This window comes from Apaloderma vittatum, unplaced genomic scaffold (assembly GCF_000703405.1).
Source record: "Apaloderma vittatum isolate BGI_N311 unplaced genomic scaffold, ASM70340v1 scaffold520, whole genome shotgun sequence".
NCBI lineage: Eukaryota > Metazoa > Chordata > Aves > Trogoniformes > Trogonidae > Apaloderma > Apaloderma vittatum.
Window position 1 is genome coordinate 89009 of NW_009692692.1, and position 20167 is coordinate 109175.

The 20167-nt window shown below is 36.5% G+C and overlaps 1 protein-coding gene across 5 annotated transcripts in view; it reads left to right on the plus strand.

Moving 5' to 3' along the window:
- Positions 1-20167, plus strand: part of PPP1R12A (protein phosphatase 1, regulatory subunit 12A) — a 77298-nt gene that overhangs the window by 44639 nt on the left and 12492 nt on the right. For 3 of the 5 annotated variants that reach the window (XM_009878775.1, XM_009878701.1, XM_009878849.1), the window contains 11 exons: positions 905-1066; positions 1512-1688; positions 4885-4975; positions 6974-7171; positions 7347-7518; positions 9445-9563; positions 10233-10298; positions 15689-15705; positions 17624-17765; positions 18455-18559; positions 19471-19518. In XM_009878775.1, coding sequence (XP_009877077.1) covers positions 905-1066; positions 1512-1688; positions 4885-4975; positions 6974-7171; positions 7347-7518; positions 9445-9563; positions 10233-10298; positions 15689-15705; positions 17624-17765; positions 18455-18559; positions 19471-19518 — 1297 coding nt within the window. The remainder of the gene's footprint in view (positions 1-904; positions 1067-1511; positions 1689-4884; positions 4976-6973; positions 7172-7346; positions 7519-9444; positions 9564-10232; positions 10299-15688; positions 15706-17623; positions 17766-18454; positions 18560-19470; positions 19519-20167) is intronic. The other 2 variants (XM_009878995.1, XM_009878921.1) reach the window with 2 other exon arrangements.

Here is a 20167-nt window from a genome sequence, read left to right on the forward strand (position 1 = left end):
TGATGTGTGAGAACAGTCTCTGCAAATTACCTTTTTTCAATATTTATGCTCCAGTCTTCAAAAAAAAAAAAAATCACCACTTCTAAATTGCATATGGTGCTTTAATGGTGCGGTTCTTTCATTGTTCTCATACAGTAATTATTTTCTTTGTCTTTATAAAATCAGTAGTAATAGAAAAAATCACCAGTTGCAGATTGAGAAAGCCATCTTTCAATAAACCTTTTGCAGTTAGTGATATGAAGCTCTTGTCTGCCCTAACTGTGGATTCCAGTGTTTAGTCATGGGCAAACATCCTGACTTGGTAATGCAGAATTTGTTCAGCCAGAAACTAGATAAAAATGTGGAAATCATTGGATCTGCTTTACAATTTGCAGAGCAAGGGAAAAGCCTGAGTAGGAGGGTAATAATTCTGGGAATGATTAAAGTGGTTTTTTTTAAAAAAAATCAGTACATTTAATTGGTTGGAAATGAAAGGAGGAGTGATATTGATGACACTCTCTTTTCTGACAAGCTGTGGAGTAAAATTCTGCATTTTCTGAGGTAGTCAGTGTGGGTGAAACAGTTTAAAAATGGGACATTGTGGGCCCTGTATGAATACTTCAGTAGACGCGATCAAGACAGTCATAACTAAAGCATCGAGATTCTCTTCTTTGTCTCCTCTTGTGGAGAAATGGTCAGGACTAAGGGACACTTCTGCTGCTCTCTGAAATCTTTTTAATAAATTACAAGTCCAGGTCAAGGAAGTGGTGAAGAAAATGCTTTCTTTGCCCCAGAAGTTTCCAAGACTCAACTGAGATGTGGAGTACACAGGCAGGATTTTAATGGATCATTCACAACTTGATGATACTTTAAAGAGCAACGATAAGTAATGCAGGTGCATCTCTTGTACATGTCTCTCCTTCAGCGGCTCCTTTGGTAGAAGACAAGATGATTTGATTAGTTCGAATGTTCCAAGTACTGCATCAACAGTTACCTCTTCTGCTGGTCTTCAGAAAACACTGCCTGCCAGCTCAAACACTACTACAAAGAGTACAACGGGTTCTACTTCAGCAGGTGTACAAAGCAGGTAATGGCACCAGCACAGTACTTCTCTTCTATTTTTTGTCAGGTCTGTTGTGTGCTTACGTATGTGCATGCGTTCTTGTTTAGTAGATCCTGGGGCTCTGGATTTTTTCACTTTCCCATTAAATTGGTTTTGATTTTATACAATTTGGCTTAAAAATTTTGAATGGCTTTCTACTGTAAAGTGACAGCCATGTTGGTACAAGAAAGTAAATCCCATGTTAGAAGGGTGTGAAGAATATGAGTTCAATTATTTCGAATTGCTCGGTTCTTCATTTATTCAATTTAATAGCTCAAGTTGAGCTTTCATGGTGGAGACTTTTCCCAATTTACTTTTCAAATAAAAATCCATCCCTGAATTTACATGTTATTAGTTGTTTAGTAAAGTGCTTTCATTGTTTAGCTGTTTCCTTTTCTCTTTTTTTGTGTTGCTGCTTGTTATGCTGTAGTACCTCAAATCGTTTGTGGGCTGAGGATAGTACTGAGAAAGAAAAGGACAGTGTTCCTACAGCAGTGACCGTTCCTGTTGCACCATCTGTTGTAAATGCTACAGCCACTACCACAGCCATGACTACAGCTACTTCTGGCACTGTGTCCTCAACATCAGAGGTCAGGGAGAGACGGAGGTGTGTAAAGGTCCTAAGAGTAATGTCGCTCTTATACAAAAGTTACATTTTTTTTTTCTTCTTTAAAGGAATATGTTGGTTACCACAACTTTGGATAGTAGAGTATGTAAAGCAGTGTCGTTTGCTTGCTGCGTATTGAAACAGCTAACAACGGGCTTCCCTTTATGTAAGAACTTCGTAGTGGTAAAGACCATTCATGAAATTTAAACTTCGATACTGTGTATTTTTGACTGGCCTTGGGTTCTCATTTGGTACGTGGTATTTTCGTGTTTGTATTTCTGTTAATACATTAAATGAGTCCTCTTAAAAATACCCGTAATGAAAGTATGTAAACTCACTGAATTGAAAAAAAGAAAATCAATAATTAATTACTCGCTACAAGAACATTGCTGCTGAATGACCCACTGCGCCACTGGCAGTGTGCTAGTAAGTTACAACCTCACATTTTCTCCGGTCATTTTGTATTACTGGCACTACTGAGAAAAGAGTATTGAACCCAACACATTCTCTTTATTTCATTGTATCATTTAGTGTCTCTTCTACTTGAAACATAATATACAGTTGTAAAGGCAATTGTCTAGGAGCTGTTCAGTATGAAGAGTGAGTAAGAACCTGATGTAAATCTTATTTTAAGAGTATAGTGTTTTTTCTGTTTCAGTTATATGGAGGATGAGTTAAGATTGGTGCATATTTATTTTCCTAAAGAGCTGTTACCTGCTATTTATGGAAGCAAAAATAAGATTTCCCAAGGTTGTTAATTCCTTGTAGCTTTCTCTGGATTCTTCTTCCTCTGGATATTTATAAATGCTTATCCTTTAACCCTTCCACTGAAATGCAAGTTCAGATTTCTGTGTTGCTGCTGTAGTAGTTTTGAAATGTAACTCCTGTATCAGTGCCAGATGCGTGCATCTCTGTATATTCACGGAGATAATGAAGCTCTTTGTTGTTACAGAAGAAACTTGCACTCTTCTGGTTCACTTGAGGCAGCAAAAATATTTAAAGATTCCTCATAACTTTAGTCCTGTTTAGGATAGTCTGTTTTCCGTAGTCTTCGTTTCATACCCAAAACTGAGATGAAATAACTTCTATAAAAAGGGGATTATTTTTTTCTTCCCCACCAGAGTTCAAGAGGTGCCCACATACGCTTACAACCCATTTTAGTAGTCAGAACCTGCATTTTCTGTAGCAAAATCTGACTGCATCGGACAAATAAAAAGCAAAGCAAACAAAACGCATCTTTTTTTTCAAGTGTAGTTCAAATATTAAAAAGCAAATGCTCTTTCAGTTGCATATGAGCTAGAAAAGCAAGGAAAATTAGAATTAAGGCTTTTACTGTCTTGTTTGCTCTCACTAGCGTGTGTATACTAACAAACGTATGCTACATACCTTTTAGATATGTGCAGGAGGCCTGAAATTCTTATCTGACTCCGGGCCAATCATGTAATACACTGTTGCAGATGCTTTCTTGATGGCATATTAAAATATCCGTTAGATCTTGAAAATCAGCAAAAGATGGAAGAAACACTGTATGCATGTGCTATTGTATTGCTCAAAATATCAGCACATGCATATCTATCTGTATATATTCAGATACCTATATATGTGCGTGTGTATCTGTGTATGTTTATATGCACCTGAAAAACTTGTCTGTATATGAAATATTAAATGCTAGATATTCTCTTAAGAGCTGAAGTTGGTTAATCCATATTTATAGACTGAAAGCATGCTTTTAGAAATTGTGTTGGGAGTAGTATTTCAAAGATTTGAAAAGTAAATACATTATAAACTGCTTCTGGTAATGAAGCGTATGGTGGTGCAGCGGTTTTGGAATAGCTGAAGAAGCTGCGTTCGTTATCTGATTTTTAGGATTGGTTTAGAAGAACAGGGAGGAGAATGACAAACTTGAATCTTTTAAGCCTGAGTGACGAATAAGACTGTGTAGGTAACCTGGGATTAAATAGGGGGTGCAGAGAAGGGCACGGCCTGCCTACCCTGGCGGGGTGAACCTGGCAAGTTGAGAGTTTGATTTTCCCTCAGTGAGGCTTGAAGTATTTCAGATTTATTGAAAGGTAGGTGTCGTATTGTACACCACTTACTGAAGAGCAAGTCATATAGGAGTAATGTGTGGCAGTTTTCAAGCCCTGAATATTACACCTGCTCTGCAATGGAAACCCCCTAGGTGGGTAGTATTTTGGGTCATGTTAGTAGAGGAGCTGGCGGGCACTTGTTTCCTAATAGCGATAGGGGGCTCTGGGAAAACACTTAGCAAGAGAACAGGGTAGGGAAATCAATATAGTGGGGTTTTTTTTAAGATGCATCAAAAGATAGAAGATGTTTGTACATTTGTAAGTATAGCAGCTAATTATAAATATTTTCCTGTGATTTGTGGGTAATTAGCTTGCTAGAAATCTCTCTGAGGTTCAACTCTCAGGTTTTAAACCTTTTAGCAGCCTTCTGATTTTGCTTTTTCAATTTTTTCTAATTTTTAGCTAATTAAGAATTTTTTAAAACTGTTAAATTTTAAGAGTATTCCCAGAATACTCTGGAATAGAAAATCAACAAATGCATTAAAAACTAGTAGCCTTTTGGCTTCGATCACAGTTACCTGCTTACTCTGCAGGATGTTTGTGGGTTTCATGAAAATTTCTTTTTAAGCATGTTTTTTTCAAAGGGACTTGGATTATTCAAAGCATGGATGATTCATATGAAAATGTAGTAACCACCTCCTCAAGGATTTTTAATCTTTCTTGCAATCAATAGATGGTATAATTAGGTTTTCTGCATTAGCAGTGTGTTTGGCTTTTTCTAAAACCCTGCAAGTTAATGTTAAAAGTTAATATACACACACATTTTATGTATAAATTTATAACTGGCTGAATCTCTGAGGTCTTCTACCCCTATGTTAGTTGACTAGTGAAATAGCAAAAAAACTAAGTTATGCTTAGAGAAAATATTAAAAAGAAAGATAAATGAAGTAGGAAAACGCTATGTATTTTAATTGAATTCTAAGGCCACTGCCTTGAAGGGATCATTATGATATGGATGAAATGTCTGGAATGTAATCCAATATAGTTAAAGATTTCCTTCTAACTGCTTTGGTTTATGTTCATATCATACCATGGTTTTTTTCTGATCGTTTTGATACCTTTGCATGAAAGTTATTGTTTGCTAATTTTGTTTGTAATTAACTCTTTAGATCATACCTCACTCCAGTACGAGATGAAGAGTCAGAGTCCCAAAGAAAAGCCAGATCCAGGCAAGCAAGACAGTCTAGAAGATCTACACAGGTATAGTTTTATTAAAGCTTCTACATTTATGGAAACATACTGTAGCTGTCTGAGTACAGTGAAGTTTTAATTTCCCAGTAAAGCTCCAAATAAATTGATGGGTCTTCCTGGTATAAAACAACTTGTACCAGGTGAAATAAAGCCTCTTTTTTTCCCCCCTTTCTTCTCTGAAAGCTTTAGGAGCCTTCACTGTGTACTGAAAGTTGCTTTTTCTAAGCACTGAAGAGTGACTTAATACAAATTTGAAAGCACAGACGGCTCCACTGAAAGGAAGTTTTTGATTGCATTATGGTAAAATGCCTTACTCAAGTAATCGTGTCTGATATTATGTAGATGTTTAAATCTAAGACTTTGAATTCAAGAACTAACAGCTATATGCTTTTGGCTGAAGATTTAATACTTGAGAAGTAGGCATAGTTTACTGTATTTATTTCCATTTCCAGCTCTTTTTTCTGTGCGTGAACTGTTGAAGATAATGTGATTGAGCTGACCAGCATATGGGTAGCTAATAAGATCCACGCCATAGAAAAAAATACATTTAACTTAGTCTCGAGGAAGAGTATTAAGAGTTTTTGTTACTTGCTAATAATCTAGAGTCTAACTGCATGTCTGCTTCTAGTGTTTCTCCCTCGGAGTTTACATACTGATGTGTTTGGCAGTTCCTCCCTATTTCTGTCAGTACTACCTCATACTGAAATGCAACCAGTGCAATCCTGACATAGGGAGGGGGTGACAGCAGCAAAATAGATTCTCTCTAAGCAGTACTTGAACACTCTTTGGTCAGCAGAGCAATTACCAGCCACTGTGCTCAGGAGCGTGTCTACCCATCTCTTCCTGTGCCTGCTGACAAAGTGAGAATCATCAGCAAATAGTCTCTGGATAAAAGAACACAAAGAAATACTCTAGCTGTCCTCCTTACCTTTTTTAAGGCCAAGTCTATATGTGCATTTTTTGCTGATGCTGCTTTCATATCTTTGCAGCTTTGAACACCTCAAACATTTCTGGCTACCCTTTTTATTGAGAGATCCACACTGCTTGATAGAACTTACTCCTTAGTGGAATTCTTTTTTACATCTTGATACTAATTGAGAGCCCTGAGAGATGGTCAAACCATAGGCCAATTATTGTTCAATCTTTACAATGAAGAAGCTACTAGAATTACTATATTATAACATTATCAACACAAAAAGCAATTAAATAACTGATAAGCTGCAAAGTTGGCTTTAAGGGATAGATCATGGAATGTTTTGAGCATTATCTCAGTATGATACATCAGCTGTAAAGTGCAGTAGATAAACAAGGTCTTCAAAAAATTGTTTGCTTTCTGAACTTATTTCAAAACTGCTTTTTAGCCTCAGAATAAGAATAAGAAATTAGTTGCAACTTTCTCCGCTGCTGTCAATGCAATTTTTTATGTGTTGTTGACCTAAAAATCCAGCTGCAGTGAGTGATTTTGTAAAGTATCAACATTTCTGAAAATTTTGTAAGTATTGTACTTTAGGATTCTTTGAAAAATACTTAGAATCATAGAATGCTTTAGTTTAGAAGGGACCTTTAAAGGTCATCTAGTCTGACCCCCCCTGCAGTGAGCAGGGTCATCTTTAACTAGATCAGGTTGCTCAGAGCCCTATGCAACCTGGCCTAAGCAACTCTAGCACACTTACAATGGTGTTGGAAGGATCTAGTGGGTTCTTAAATGATTTCTATATGACTTTCTACATGATCTATATGTACTAGTTCAACTCAAAACTGTGTTGTTTGAGAATCTGTAGTGGGTCACATTACAGCAAACACTTGCCACTAAGCAAAGAGGGATGTTTGGTCCCAAGATCTGAGAGAAGATCTTATAGGTAGAGTATATAGACAAAATTTGTTTCTTAGTAGAGAGAATTAATTAAGCTGAATTTTTTCTTTAAAATATGTATTTATGTAATGAGATCATCTACATTATTGAAAGTGGTATATTGAAATTTGCTTTCCTGACTGCTGTTTTCACAGGGTGTGACACTGACAGATCTTCAGGAGGCTGAAAAAACTATAGGAAGAAGTCGTCCCACACGAACCAGAGAACAAGAAAATGAAGAAAAGGAAAAAGAAGAGAAAGAAAAGCAAGACAAAGAAAAACAAGAAGAAAAGAAAGAATCTGAAACTAAAGATGATGATTATAGACAAAGATATTCCCGAACTGCTGAAGAGGTATTTTCATGATAGGTCTCTTGAGGTAGAGAAAGTATGTGAATCCTAACTCCAATTATAGTATTTTGATTTTGGAACTAATATCAGTTACTTATGTATTTTAACGTTTTAATATCATGTGGTTTATATTTGTTTATTCTTGGGAATTTAATTCTGACATTTTTCTGATGAATAGCCATATCATCGCTATAGACCGACTTCAACTTCAGCTTCTTCATCATCATCCACCTCTTCGCTCTCCACCTCCACTAGCTCTCTTTCAACTTCAAGTCAAGTAAACAGACCAAACAGCCTTATAGGTATAACTTCTGCCTATTCGCGGAGCGGAACAAAGGAAAGTGAGAGAGGTAGGAGTACTCTTTTTTTATTTAAGTTGACAAAGGGCAGCTTAATGTTTCTAAAGATAGTTCAAAATGGAATGCGATATGGAAGACCACTAGAGATGGATCTTACTCCCATCTCCTGTAAGGCATTCCAAAACTTGCATATAGAGAGCAAAACAGGTTTTCTCTGCTTGGTGTTTTGCAGCCATTTACTGTGTGAATCTGTGTTTTCCATTGATGGGTCATAGAAATATCAAATATGCTGCCATCCGTATCCACATAATGCTTTCATTTCTGCTGTAACACAGCAACTATAATAAAATATCACAGTTCAGAGTTTAAATACTTGCAGGTATTGAGGCAGAATTGTACTTGATTAAATAATTACTCTATAACTGGGGTTTTGTTTCAGTCCTTCCACACTGAAGGACTGGAAAGAAACTTTAATGCTTTAAGGACCTCTCAAGGTTTCATAAGCAGCTGAAACCAAAGGCAAGGGAATATTTCCAGTGGTAGCTGAGAGTATTTAATGGAACCACACTTCTAGATACTTAACTGGTTTATGTAATCTCGAGCTCAGGATCAGATGCGTGATTCAGAAGTCAGAAAAAAGCTTTTCTCTAATGTCACAGAGTTTTTGCCCTTATTTCAAATGTGAATCACCTACTCTAATTGTCAGAGGTGTTGTGTCTGTCTAGTTGCCTGTCTAAAGAGGAGGCTGTTGACATACAGTGCCATCTCCTGTTTTCTCTTGGTGGCATTCTGCAGTGCACTTGGGAGAAATACTTCAAGTTATTGATCAGTAACTTGTATAGGATTACTGATTGAAATTGATAATTCTGTTATGCAGAGCATCAGATTAAATGATCCACTGACAGAATCTCCATGAACTATGTAGCAGTATTGCCACGCTCCCTACACTGTTGGTTTTTTTTTTCCTGAGGAAGTTGTGGGGGCTGAGCTTCAGGGATGTACTTTCTGATTTTTTTTTCCCCTCCTGTCCTAACATGAACTGAAATTTGGATTAAGTAATGCAAGCTTACTGTAGGAAACTTTCTAGACTCTTTTATGGAAAATATTTTCATGGGTAAATATTAACTGCAGCAGGGTGGGTTTTTTCAAATTATGGCTTTAGGAGGAGAAATTGTCATGTATTTTATTAGGAAAGGTATATGTTCACCACGAATATTTGGATTTCTTTTTTTTAGTGTTTAATTATTGCTTCACACTAAAATGTTTGTTTGTTTCTGAATACTAGTGTTGATAAAAGTTATTAGTGATGCTTCCATCTGAATTTGTGGTTTCTTTAAGAGAACTTGTGGTTTATTTAAGAGAAGAACAGCATAGGCTGCATGATAATAGATAAATAACTTCAGTTTAGGCATCTTTGGGGTTTTTGTTTGGTTTTTTTTGTGACAAATTACTTGTAAGCTATGGAAACAAACACAGTCTTGAGGTATTAATGTCAGTTTTGGATTGCAATTATATTTCCTTTAAAGAAGAAGGAAATCTGTACTATAATAATAATCTAATCTAGGAGATCCCATTTTATTCTTCCTTAAAGCGAGGATGGAGGGGACTGTGATGAAAAAGGGTGGGGTTTTTTAATAATGAATTCTTAATGTAAGCATGACGTTTTTGAAATTTGAATTTTATGTCCCATTTGTAGTGTATTACTGTTACATTGAAACATTTTGTTTAGGTGGCTGAGGTAGAATTAGTATTTTGCAGTTGCTGTGCATGAATCGGAACAGTATTTACAGTATTGTAGAACTGTATTCTGAGGAATGTATCTTAAAGCAAACCCTGTATGTGCTAAGCTCCTCAGCACATATATTTCAGGTTAAAAAATTAATTGTAAACATTTTAAAGACTAAGAGTTATTTCAGAAACTTTTCAGAAAGTTAGGTTGTGTCATACTTAAATGAATAAGAAAGTTGTTATTAACAGAAGGGGGCAAAAAAGAAGAAGAAAAGGAGGAAGATAAGTCACAGCCTAAGTCTATAAGGGAAAGGCGGCGACCAAGAGAAAAACGACGATCTACAGGAGTTTCATATTGGACTCAAGATGTGAGTAAATGACTGCTACTACTGGTTTATAGCTTTAGCTGGTAGCAATATGGAACATGTGTAGTGTACTCTTAAAATAAGTTTAAGGTAATACAGTATATAAATATTTGTGCTGACAAAAATGATCCTTGTTCAAGTTAGACGTTCTCTGTTTTGAAGCTTTCAGGACCACAGTCAAAATTAAGTCTTAAGTTATGTTGATAATGCTAAAAAGAATTCCAGAACACTGTAATAACCATAACTTAGTCAGAATTAATCATAATCTAAGGGAAGAATGATCATTGCACAAGTCTTTACTGCATGCATACCAAGGCTGTGAGAATGAGACTCATTATCTGGCACATTGTAAATAGCCACGTACTTACAATTGAAAGAAGTGCTGTCAGATTAGAAGGGTTATGGTTGATGTTTCAGCTGATTTCCTTTCCCTTTTCTTTGTCAGGGGATCGGTATGCGATTTTGTAGAAAAAGCAAGAGTTTCATGTACCAAATGAAAAGTTCTGTTTCCTCTTCTGGTACTGAAAACACGTGCTTGTCTGAGAATTTTCATCATATAGCCTGTATATTCTCTATATATTTTTAGTTAGACAAAGTTCTGCTGCTCTTCCTTAAAATCTCAGTAAGCTTTCAGCAATTTAGTTATTTGTCCTCTCCCATCTCTTTCACCAGAGTGATGAAAATGAACAGGAACACCAGTCTGATTCAGAAGAAGGAACAAATAAGAAAGAAACTCAGGTAAATTTTAAGAGGCTAATTAGTTTATTAACTTTCTAACAGGTACGGTTTGATTGTAAAATTTCTGTTACATTTGGATTCCATTAAAAGAGTGACTTATACACACTAATTGAAATCTATTAAAATTAATCCCACTGCTGTCAATAACATAATTCACAAATAACACGAGAAATTAATACAATGAAGCATAGAACATTTCAAGAGCACAATGTACTTGGTTTCTCCCTGGAAAAAAATGGATTTCTGAAAATCCTAATTCAGTGTTACTGGTCTCGTTAAAAACGTTGGTGGAAGACAGTATAACAGGCTGGATTTGACAGAAGTAGTCCTTGTAAACTCAGCACTCGGTGGTATGTTACAGTGGGTTGAAGAAGGGTTAAAAGGAAAGTGGTAACTTAACCTGTACTATAAAATGATATAACAGAAATCAGGTTTTTTGACCTAAACCCTGGAGTGTAACACGCTTCAGAATCGTGTTCATTACTGAGGAATATAACTCAAGTTTCTCTCTTTTTATGAGCTTCCGTTACACATTCTTTACATATTTCATTTAAGAGATTCATTGTGTGCCATTCTGATTTGCTGCATTTTTTATTTCCATGTCACGTTATCATAAATGCTGTTTCCTTCCCTCCCTCTGCTATATTGTTATGCTTTGGTTCTGTAATTACTCCATATTCTGTTCTGTATTAATTTTGGCAGCACGTGTGTGCGGTGCTTCAGATAGAATTAGACTCACAGAAAGCTACAGTAAAGTAGCGGTAAATCAGGCCAGAATTACAAATACAATCTATGATTAAAAGAGTAAGTGTGTTGGTGTGGGATGGCGGAGAAGTGTAGAATTGGCTGCGTTCTCCTCACCTGTATACTTCCTACAAAAGACTTCTGTAGTGTATGTCTTCATTATAAATCAATATAATGTCAGATTTGAGCTCATAGAGAGTTCTGAATTAAGTTGCATGCGTGAACCAAGTTCACCATCACATTCATAAGCTGATTTTGCTTTGTTGATGTACCCTCTTTTGTCACATCACCTGCAGAAAATACAAAAACGTGGAAATGAGTTGAATGTCAAAATAAGTATTTCACGTTTTTTAAGTTTTCTTTTCAAATTTTGTCAAACCTAGTAGAGAAGTTCCCATATAGTGTCAAAATTGCAGAAAATGTCATAGCCTTGAAATTATTATAAGGTTAATAATAACTGTAAAATATCTTAAAATTTTTATATAATTATTTTATTGTTTTCATATTAAGATATTCTATGTTTACAAATGGTCTATCAGAGATTTAAAACATTGTATAGATTTGAAGTAGCTTCCTCTCTTTGATAAGCAGCTATTTACCAGTGAAAAACTGAGAACTGTGTATTACTTCTGACAGTGCAGTATTTTGCCACCTTAGGAAGGTAACAGTGGGGTCCACTTTGAGCATTCTAATTGGCAAATTGTTCCAAAATCCGAGGAAAAAATGTATTCTTATATTTCTTAAATGCCTAAAGAAATCGCACTTTCCTTTATGCAGTTAAGTCTACTTTCACTTTGACACAACTCTTGCATGCTTTATTGTAGGAATCTATCACTATTTGCTTCTAAATCCATTCCAGTGCTACAAAGAGAAAAGGAAAGAGATATGAATAAACTAGAATTATAATGAAAGATGTTCAGAAAATACTTATTTTTAAAAAAATTCTGCTGTTTATTTGATGTACTGCTATTCAGAAGATAGCAACTGTGGAAATACTGAAATTCTCTTTTACTCTACCTGGTGCTGCCATTGGTTTTTTTGCTTGGTGAAACTACAAGTCAGAGGTAGAGGATGGTGACTATAAATTTCCAAAGGCTTTGGCAGTAACTCAAGAATTTAAACTCAAGAGGGTCAAAAACAAGCCTTGCACATGGGTGCATGCCAGAAAAAAAATTGAAGGATCCTAGACAAAGTAATTTCTAGCCTGAAATCCTTAAGGAACTGAAAAGATCATGATCTTGCTCATCTCAGAGTTCTTTGAAAGAACCGTCTTGTAAGATTTCACTTTATGCTTTCTTCTTCTTCCTGGATTTTTCAGAACTGTCTTTTGACTTAGCTGATCATTTGTCCATAAAGGAGAGCTACTGAAGAGAAGTCAGACTTTGTTAAGCACTTTTGCAGCTGGAGGCTCTTCTAATTAAATTTTCTTTAGGCTTTTTTATGTTAAGAGCTGAGAATTTCTACAGTTTGCACAAAAAAAAAGCAGTGTTGCTTAAAGGAAATTGTTGTTCTTTCTAGAAGGATGGTTTTAGAACTAAGGTGTAGGATAGCCATTGAAAAATGATGAATTCAGAAGATCACTTTGGTAACTGAAGAATTCTAAGTAAAAAAGTGTTACTGTGAAGCCTGCTTTTCAGATGTATTTGTAAAAAATAAATAAATAAGTACTACAACTGTGATTAGGTTATAATTAAATGGAGTGAAATTTTATTTTAGCTGGAGATCAGATATATGACTTCTGAAAGATGAAGAAGCTAAGAATATTAAGATGATAAATGTCATTTGGTCTTCTGAATCTGCGAGAATAAACATGAGAAGCTGGCATTAATAGTGTTGAGTAAATCCTGTACTCAGATTTATTTTTTTTCTCAGTTTCACTGCTATGGCAGTTCTAGTAGAACACTAATTTATAACACCACAGAAAATTCCACCCGACTTTGGTATTTTATTTCCATTACCGGTAATTTTCCTAACCTCACTAAAATGTGATGTACTTGTCTAGATGCTAAGGGTGCATTTTCAAGTACACAGTTTCTTTTGGGGCACTCTTACGGTCTGTATGGACTCGATGGCATAGGGTTAGAAGTAGGCATAGGGTTGTGTAGGTAAGGATACATGTGTTCTAATTTTTAGTTACTGCTTGCATGCTGCCGGTCTAACTGTGGCTGCTAAGTCTGCTCAGTTCTGGGGCTGCACGAGGAACATCTGTTTCTTGTGATTTGGATGCACGGGAAAATCTGCGTTCATAGAATCACAGAATCACAGAATGTCAGGGGTTGGAAGGGACCTCTAGAGATCATCTAGTCCAACCCCCCTGCCAGAGCAGGATCCCCCAGGGCAGCCACACAGGAACGTGTCCAGGTGGGTTTTGAAAGTCTCCAGAGGAGACTCCACAACCTCTCTGGGCAGCCTGTTTCAGGGCTCCATCACCCTCATAGTGAAGAAATTTCTCCTCATGTTGAGGTGGAACTTCCTATGTTCTAACTTAAACCCATTAGAACCCAATTAGAACAAGAAATAATGGGTTAGCTAGAACATAGGAAGTTCCACCTCAACATGAGGAGAAATTTCCTTACTGTGAGGGTAACAGCACCGTTTACTGTGAGGGTGTTGGCACCATTTCTTCTCAGACTTTATGCAAAGTTTGTAATCTTGCACCTTTTCATAATTTTTTTTTTTTGGCAAATGTCAAAAATCGTGACTGAGCTGAATAGACAGAAAGTGAAAGGGAAAAAATTAAAGAAAACAGCTAAGACTGTGCTAAAAAATAAAAATGGAATGAAGGTCTTTTGTGCTCTGTCAGTGAGGTGTGGATGTGGGATGGTGCTGGAGCAGCAGGAGCAGGGCCGCCTGGTTTTTGGGGAACAAAACCCGCTGATGCACAGTTTTCTGGAGGTTACGAAGTCCTTCCCTGAGTCCAGCTTGCCAGGTTCCCAGCCTCAGCCAGGAGATCAGGAATGGGCTGCGTCTGTGTTTTCCAGCCTCTAGAAATCAGTGCTCTTTTACTTCACCAGTTTATTTATTGTCCTCCCCGTGTGGCTGGAAAATTTTGTTTCTCAGATGGTCTCTGTGTGACTTAATAACTTGCCTTTCCGTTCGGGAAGCTATAGTGCAGCAGAGGAACGGAGATCTGGGAGATTTTCACATTCCCACGGCACCACGGGGAGTCCACTAGAAGCAAAGAAAAACAGCCTTCAGAAAGCGTATTTGTTAAGAAATAGTGTAGGAATGGTTTGCTTCCTTGTGGTGGCTGTCCTGGATTGTAGGCTACAGTTAAAAGGACCAGCTTAGCATTTTTCTGTATACAGCATTTCTTCAAGGTAAAAAGAGTTTATGGACAAAACTGCCCCTGATTTGCTGATGTGAGATGGAAGCAGTGGAAGAGGGGGTTTTGTAGGTTGTTGGTTACGTGATGGAATTCTGTAATCTCATTAATCTTAAAACATGATGATGCAAGATAAAACTCTACTTAAGTGAAGGTTAAATGGTGTCCGGTAGCTTCAAAACTCTCCATGTATAGGTGTGTGCCACCTAACTGTGACATCTTCTTGGAAATCTCTTATGTTCTCAGCATTATTCGTGCTCTTTAAAGCAAATAACAGTGTTTTATTAGGAGCAGTTAGACTACGGCAGGTACTTTGGATACCTATGCGTAGTAAATGCACTTTAAGGTGTCAAAGGGAAAATTGAGTGTATTATGGAGAATGTGCCTTTTTCCCTTTATGTATGTTAAAAAATAGTTTCCTTCTAAAAAAGGAAACCCAAAAAACCTACACAAAAAAACCCTACACCACCCCCTAGAAACCCCACCTTCACCCACTGCAAAGTGAATAACTTTGGAGGATGTCCAGATGATGATAAGTCTGTAGAGTTTCTTGACTGAAATGTTTTCTCTCAAAATTGTTATGATAATTGGAATAAATGATGAATCTATATTGACCACCCATAGGGGCAAAGTTTTGTATGACTGATATAATGGTTAGAGGGCACTGCCTCACTCTTAAGTTGTCACTTCTAATTAAACTTTGCTTGTCAAATAAAGTGAGTGAACTTTGTGCCCATGGATTCACCTGGAATGAATGAAGGAAGGAAAGTAATACAAAAAATGAAATTATATAACTTAAATCTAATAAGCGCTTCCTTATATTGTTGGTGTAGTAGCTTGTTTCCCATTGAGGTATGTTGAAACATGATCTTGTAACTTATTTTATATTATTAAATTGAGTCAAAGTCGTTGTTATGGTGACCTTTCAAAACGTTATTGCTAATGTTAAAGAAGAGGAAGAAGGAATAGGGAATTCAGGTAACACAGTTCTGATGCCTTTGTCAACAGGCAGGCAAATAGCAGAATGCACTGGCTGCTGAAATGACTCCAATGTTTAGGACAGTCCAGACTTCAAGAGTGTAATGTTAACAGCCGTGTAAATCATATTTTGGCAAGGACGTTCTAGCACATATTTCTTTTCCGTTCCAGACATAACAAAATAGAAGCTTGACAATGTTCAAATAATACATACTGCTGGATGACGTGTGCATTTAGCATAACTATTTAGCTATACTTGTTCACAGATTGTTATATATTTTATTTAATTAAATTACTGACTTGATCTATTCTTTTTCTTTCTTTTTACCCCTTCCCACCTCAGAGTGATAGCCTTTCCAGGTATGTGCAATTTAAACAAAATTCATTTAAAATTGTTACACTTTTTGTTAACATATTCTCATTTTAAGTTCTTTTTGTACAAATTCAGCTTAACCCCAGCAGTCAGCTGAGTTGAGCTTTAAAACGCGTTACTGATATTTAACATTTGTATGAACAGCTACAGTACTGAATATTTTTCCCAACGTGTGGGTGGGACACTGCGTTCTGCCAAATACGTTGGACTCTGTATTTGTAGTGCGCTTAAGGCAAGCTCTGGGTAGAACACAGTGGACACAGTCGTATTCCCTATGAATTTTTCAGTACAAAATCAGCTTTTACAAGGAAGACAAGAGGTTCCCATTGCCCCTTTTCGGGATACCATATTGAACATTTTCTAAGGAATCTCAAGACCTACTGCAGGTTCTGAAAATCAGATTTCCTTCGGATTTGTTAAAAAGGAAATGCTGAAATAGTAATTTTTTTTAAAAAAAGAGTTTTCATTTGTTTTTAGACCTTTAGAATTAATTACTGGATTTTATTATGTTCCGTCTGTGCTGAAAATCTGTTAAAAGGACTACTACAGCACATGATTAGTGAAGAGTGAACAGTATGAAATAGTTGTAAACTTTAATATAGGATCAAGACTTTGCTGAAGATTTGTTTCATAAACTGCTTCTGTTGAAACACTAGAATTCACAAAAATAGTTTTCAAATCTCCTTGGTTTCTATAACTAAACTTGGAGAATTCCTCTAGGCTTGTATTCCAGAGATTAACTTTTTTAACACGTGAAGTAATAAGTTTTTCAAAAATAGTTCTTCTTTATAAATAAATAAGAATTCAAATATCTAAGCTAATACAAAGTTATTTAAGACACATAAATATTTGCTTGAATTAAATAATTTAATTTAGAAGATTTCTCTGCATACAAGGCAGGCACTTACGTGGCAGGGACTTATAAAATAGCAAGAGAATGTAAGAACATGATGGTTCCATGAAACTAAATGGCTGAAGCAAGCAAAACTTGGTGAACAATTCGTAGCTATAGTAGGGCATTAAAAGCACAGAGACAGATGCATCTTTCTTCAACATAAAATGTCAGATACATACTGTTACGCTGTTGTAGCCATGTAACACATCACCTCCAAGAATATAGCTTATTCCAGTCCAACGACCAAAATAGTTGTGATGTTTCTGAGTGGGTTTATGTTGTAAATTTACAGTTAGCACCTGCTCTGAATAAAATGAGATAATGTACTATAGGTAGTACATTAGACAATTCACTAGACTCGTGGAATATGCAAAATTACTGTCATGTGACCTCAAAAAATGACAGGCTAGAATGCAGTTCCAGTAGCTCTTGTCCACTTCTGTAGGAAAATTGATAAGCCATTGGGTCAATTACAGCTCAACAAAACCGTTTGCTTCAAAGCTTTTATTCTATGTTCTGCAAAAACAAAGCAACAAACAAAACCAAAACAAACAGGAATTGCTGTTAAGTGTGACAGTGACTGACTTTGTGCTGAAATTTCAGCTGTTTCAGATGAACATTGTGTATTATCTTGTAAATTAGTGTTTAAAGTAGTTTTGTTATTATAGAAGAGTGTTGATTGACAGGTTGCTTATAGCACTTTAAATTATTCTAGAAATGGAATAAAAGCCAAATGGGCTGGCTTAAGTAGATGTAGTTGTGTATTATTTCAAAATATTTACATCTCTGGCAAGTTTTAAAAGCAATTTGAAAACATTTCACACAGAATCGTGAAGTACTGAGGGAAATGTAAAAATTAAATTTGCATCAAACTAGAAGATAGCGGCCTAAGATCCATAATGGCATTTGGTGGCTTTCAGCCAAATAATGGGCAACTCACAATGCTTTGTACAGTGAGTGGTCTTAGGTTGAATGCAAAAGCAAAAAATACAAGAACTCTTCTTTTCCAGGTATGATACGGGATCCCTCAGCATGTCTTCAGGTGATCGTTACGATTCAGCGCAGGGGCGATCGGGGTCACAGAGTTACCTTGAAGATCGAAAACCGTACTGCAGTAGACTAGAGAAAGAAGATAGCACTGATTTTAAGAAGGTATCTGATCCAGTAATTTTGGTGCAAAAAGAGTATTTTATTACTATTTTCCATGAATTGTCTGGAAATAATCTCCCATTGCATCACAAATGCTGCTTAAAGCAACTCTGCTGAATGGAGCAGCAGAGCAACCACTACAGTGGGGGAAAATGCACATTACGGAACAGGTTCTGGCTTTTCCACTTTTCAAGGCAAGGGAGAAATGCAGAGGAACTAAGATCCATTTTTTTATGACAAATACTATCATTAATTTTTAAGTTGATTGTATCATTAAAACTGCTTTATAGATATGCGAAGCCTTTTATATGTTTGCTAGCTTACTTACATACCATTAAAAACCTGTTTAGATGTTGCTTTAAAATAGAGGAGGAGTTTGTAAAAAAGTTTACCGTGGTATCTAATCTGTGAAGTCTGAACCAAAAAGAGTGGCAAATATTTTTTTTTAATGTGTAAGGTAAGTTATGTTATGCTCTCTGTGCAAAGTTGCTTGTTTCTAGAAATACTTGGTAACAGTTCTTTAAAGTGCTCACTAATTCTGAACATCTTTAACATCTATAATTGATATTGACATCTTAGACTAGTAATATATTTGTTCATTTTACACGCAGTTCAGTTATGGTATTTAAATTTTCAGCTAATCTCACAGAATTGATATTCTGTATTTTTTTTAAATTAATATTTTCTTTTAGCTTTATGAACAGATTCTAGCTGAAAATGAAAAACTGAAAGCGCAGTTACACGATACCAACATGGAACTTACAGATCTTAAGCTACAGTTGGAGAAAACCACTCAGGTTTGTATAAAACAAAAAAAAAACCCGTGTGCTTAGCTGACAAAGTAGATGTCAAACTAGAAGCTCCTCAGGCTATGGGCTGCTCTTTATTAGGCATCACCTTAGTATCTTACCCAAGGATGGGAATGAAGACGAGTGCCTCTCAGTTTCTAAAGAGAAAAGAGCGGAGGATTCTGGTCTCCATCAGTGAGCAGAGCATGTGAGACTGCCTCCTGCCTATTTCAGTATGAGTGGCTCTTGCCAGCAGGTATCTGTAACTTCTTTGCAGGGTGGGGATAAGCACCTTCTACACTGTTAAGCTTCTACTCAAAACCGTCGGTTGAGTTTGATCGATTAATTCATAAACCTGCTGGCAGACTGGCATAACCTGCCAGTTCTTCCTGCCTGGTTAGATAGCGTTATCTTAGAACTGAAGAGCAAATAGTGCACTCCAGCTACAGATAATGGCTGTCAGTGTCACCTGACAATACATACCAATCGCTGCTGCATGCAGCGATACCAAATACATATGCAAAAGTTAAATTTCTCTTAAATTGCTGTATTATCAGCTCACATTTGCCACAATTTACTGGTACTTAAGTGTCTTCCATGTGTACGCTGTGAATATCAGTGAAGCATATTAAGAAGATGTTTGGTTTGGAATGCTTTTAGGTAGAAATACTATATTACTTCTATTTGCCAAAGGCTACATACTGATTAAATTGCTTAGAGGCGATCACAGAGGAAGTGTGTGATAAATCCAGTTCATTCTTCTTTATTCTTTATTTCAGTGTTACGTCCCAGAATACACTTTAAATTGCCTCTGAAGACATACTTCGAACAGAATACCAAAATGTCCAATTGAGTTGTTTTTCCTCAGTTTTATGTTGTTAAGAACAAGTACCAATGTCTTCATTAATTTTGTGTTTCAGAGACAAGAAAGATTTGCTGACAGATCACTCTTGGAAATGGAGAAAAGGGTGAGTTTCTGCCAAAAATCCTTGAAGTACTCCAATTCGGGCTTTGTTTTAGTTTGTTTTGCAACCCCTGGCTTGGTTATATTTTAATGGGAACAGAAGCCTTTCTTATAACTTGTATTTTTTAGAAGATTTGGGGATTTCAGGTTTCAAAGTGGCAATGAATGTGAGATACTGGGAGAAGGAATTACTCCTCACAATTGCCTTCAGGTTGCCTGTTGGTTTGTGGTAGCCAGGTTCTAAACCCCACTGCCCTCCAGAGATCTGCTGCTTGTTCCATCTCATCCAAACCAGTCAGCACTCCAGAGGGTTAAGCAGATTCAGAAGATCTCATCTCGTAATGCATAGCCAAGATTCAGAGATTTTAATTTCCTCACCTTTCCAGACGCATGCATGGTGGTGTTGGTTGTGAAGTAGCTGTTTTCTACCTCACAGATGTGAGACCTTAAACCTGCAAATGATATAAAATTCATCACAATCCGTCTCTTTCCTTGTAGTGTAACTTTTTCCAGGGGGGAATATGGCACTGGGGCAGGGGGGAAGAATTAGTAAGCAAGCAGTGTGGGGTAAGGAGCATCAGGGTCAGAGACAACCCTAAATTGAATGGGAAAGGAGTCATGTAATAAAACCGTGTGTGAGACAGACAGCAGGA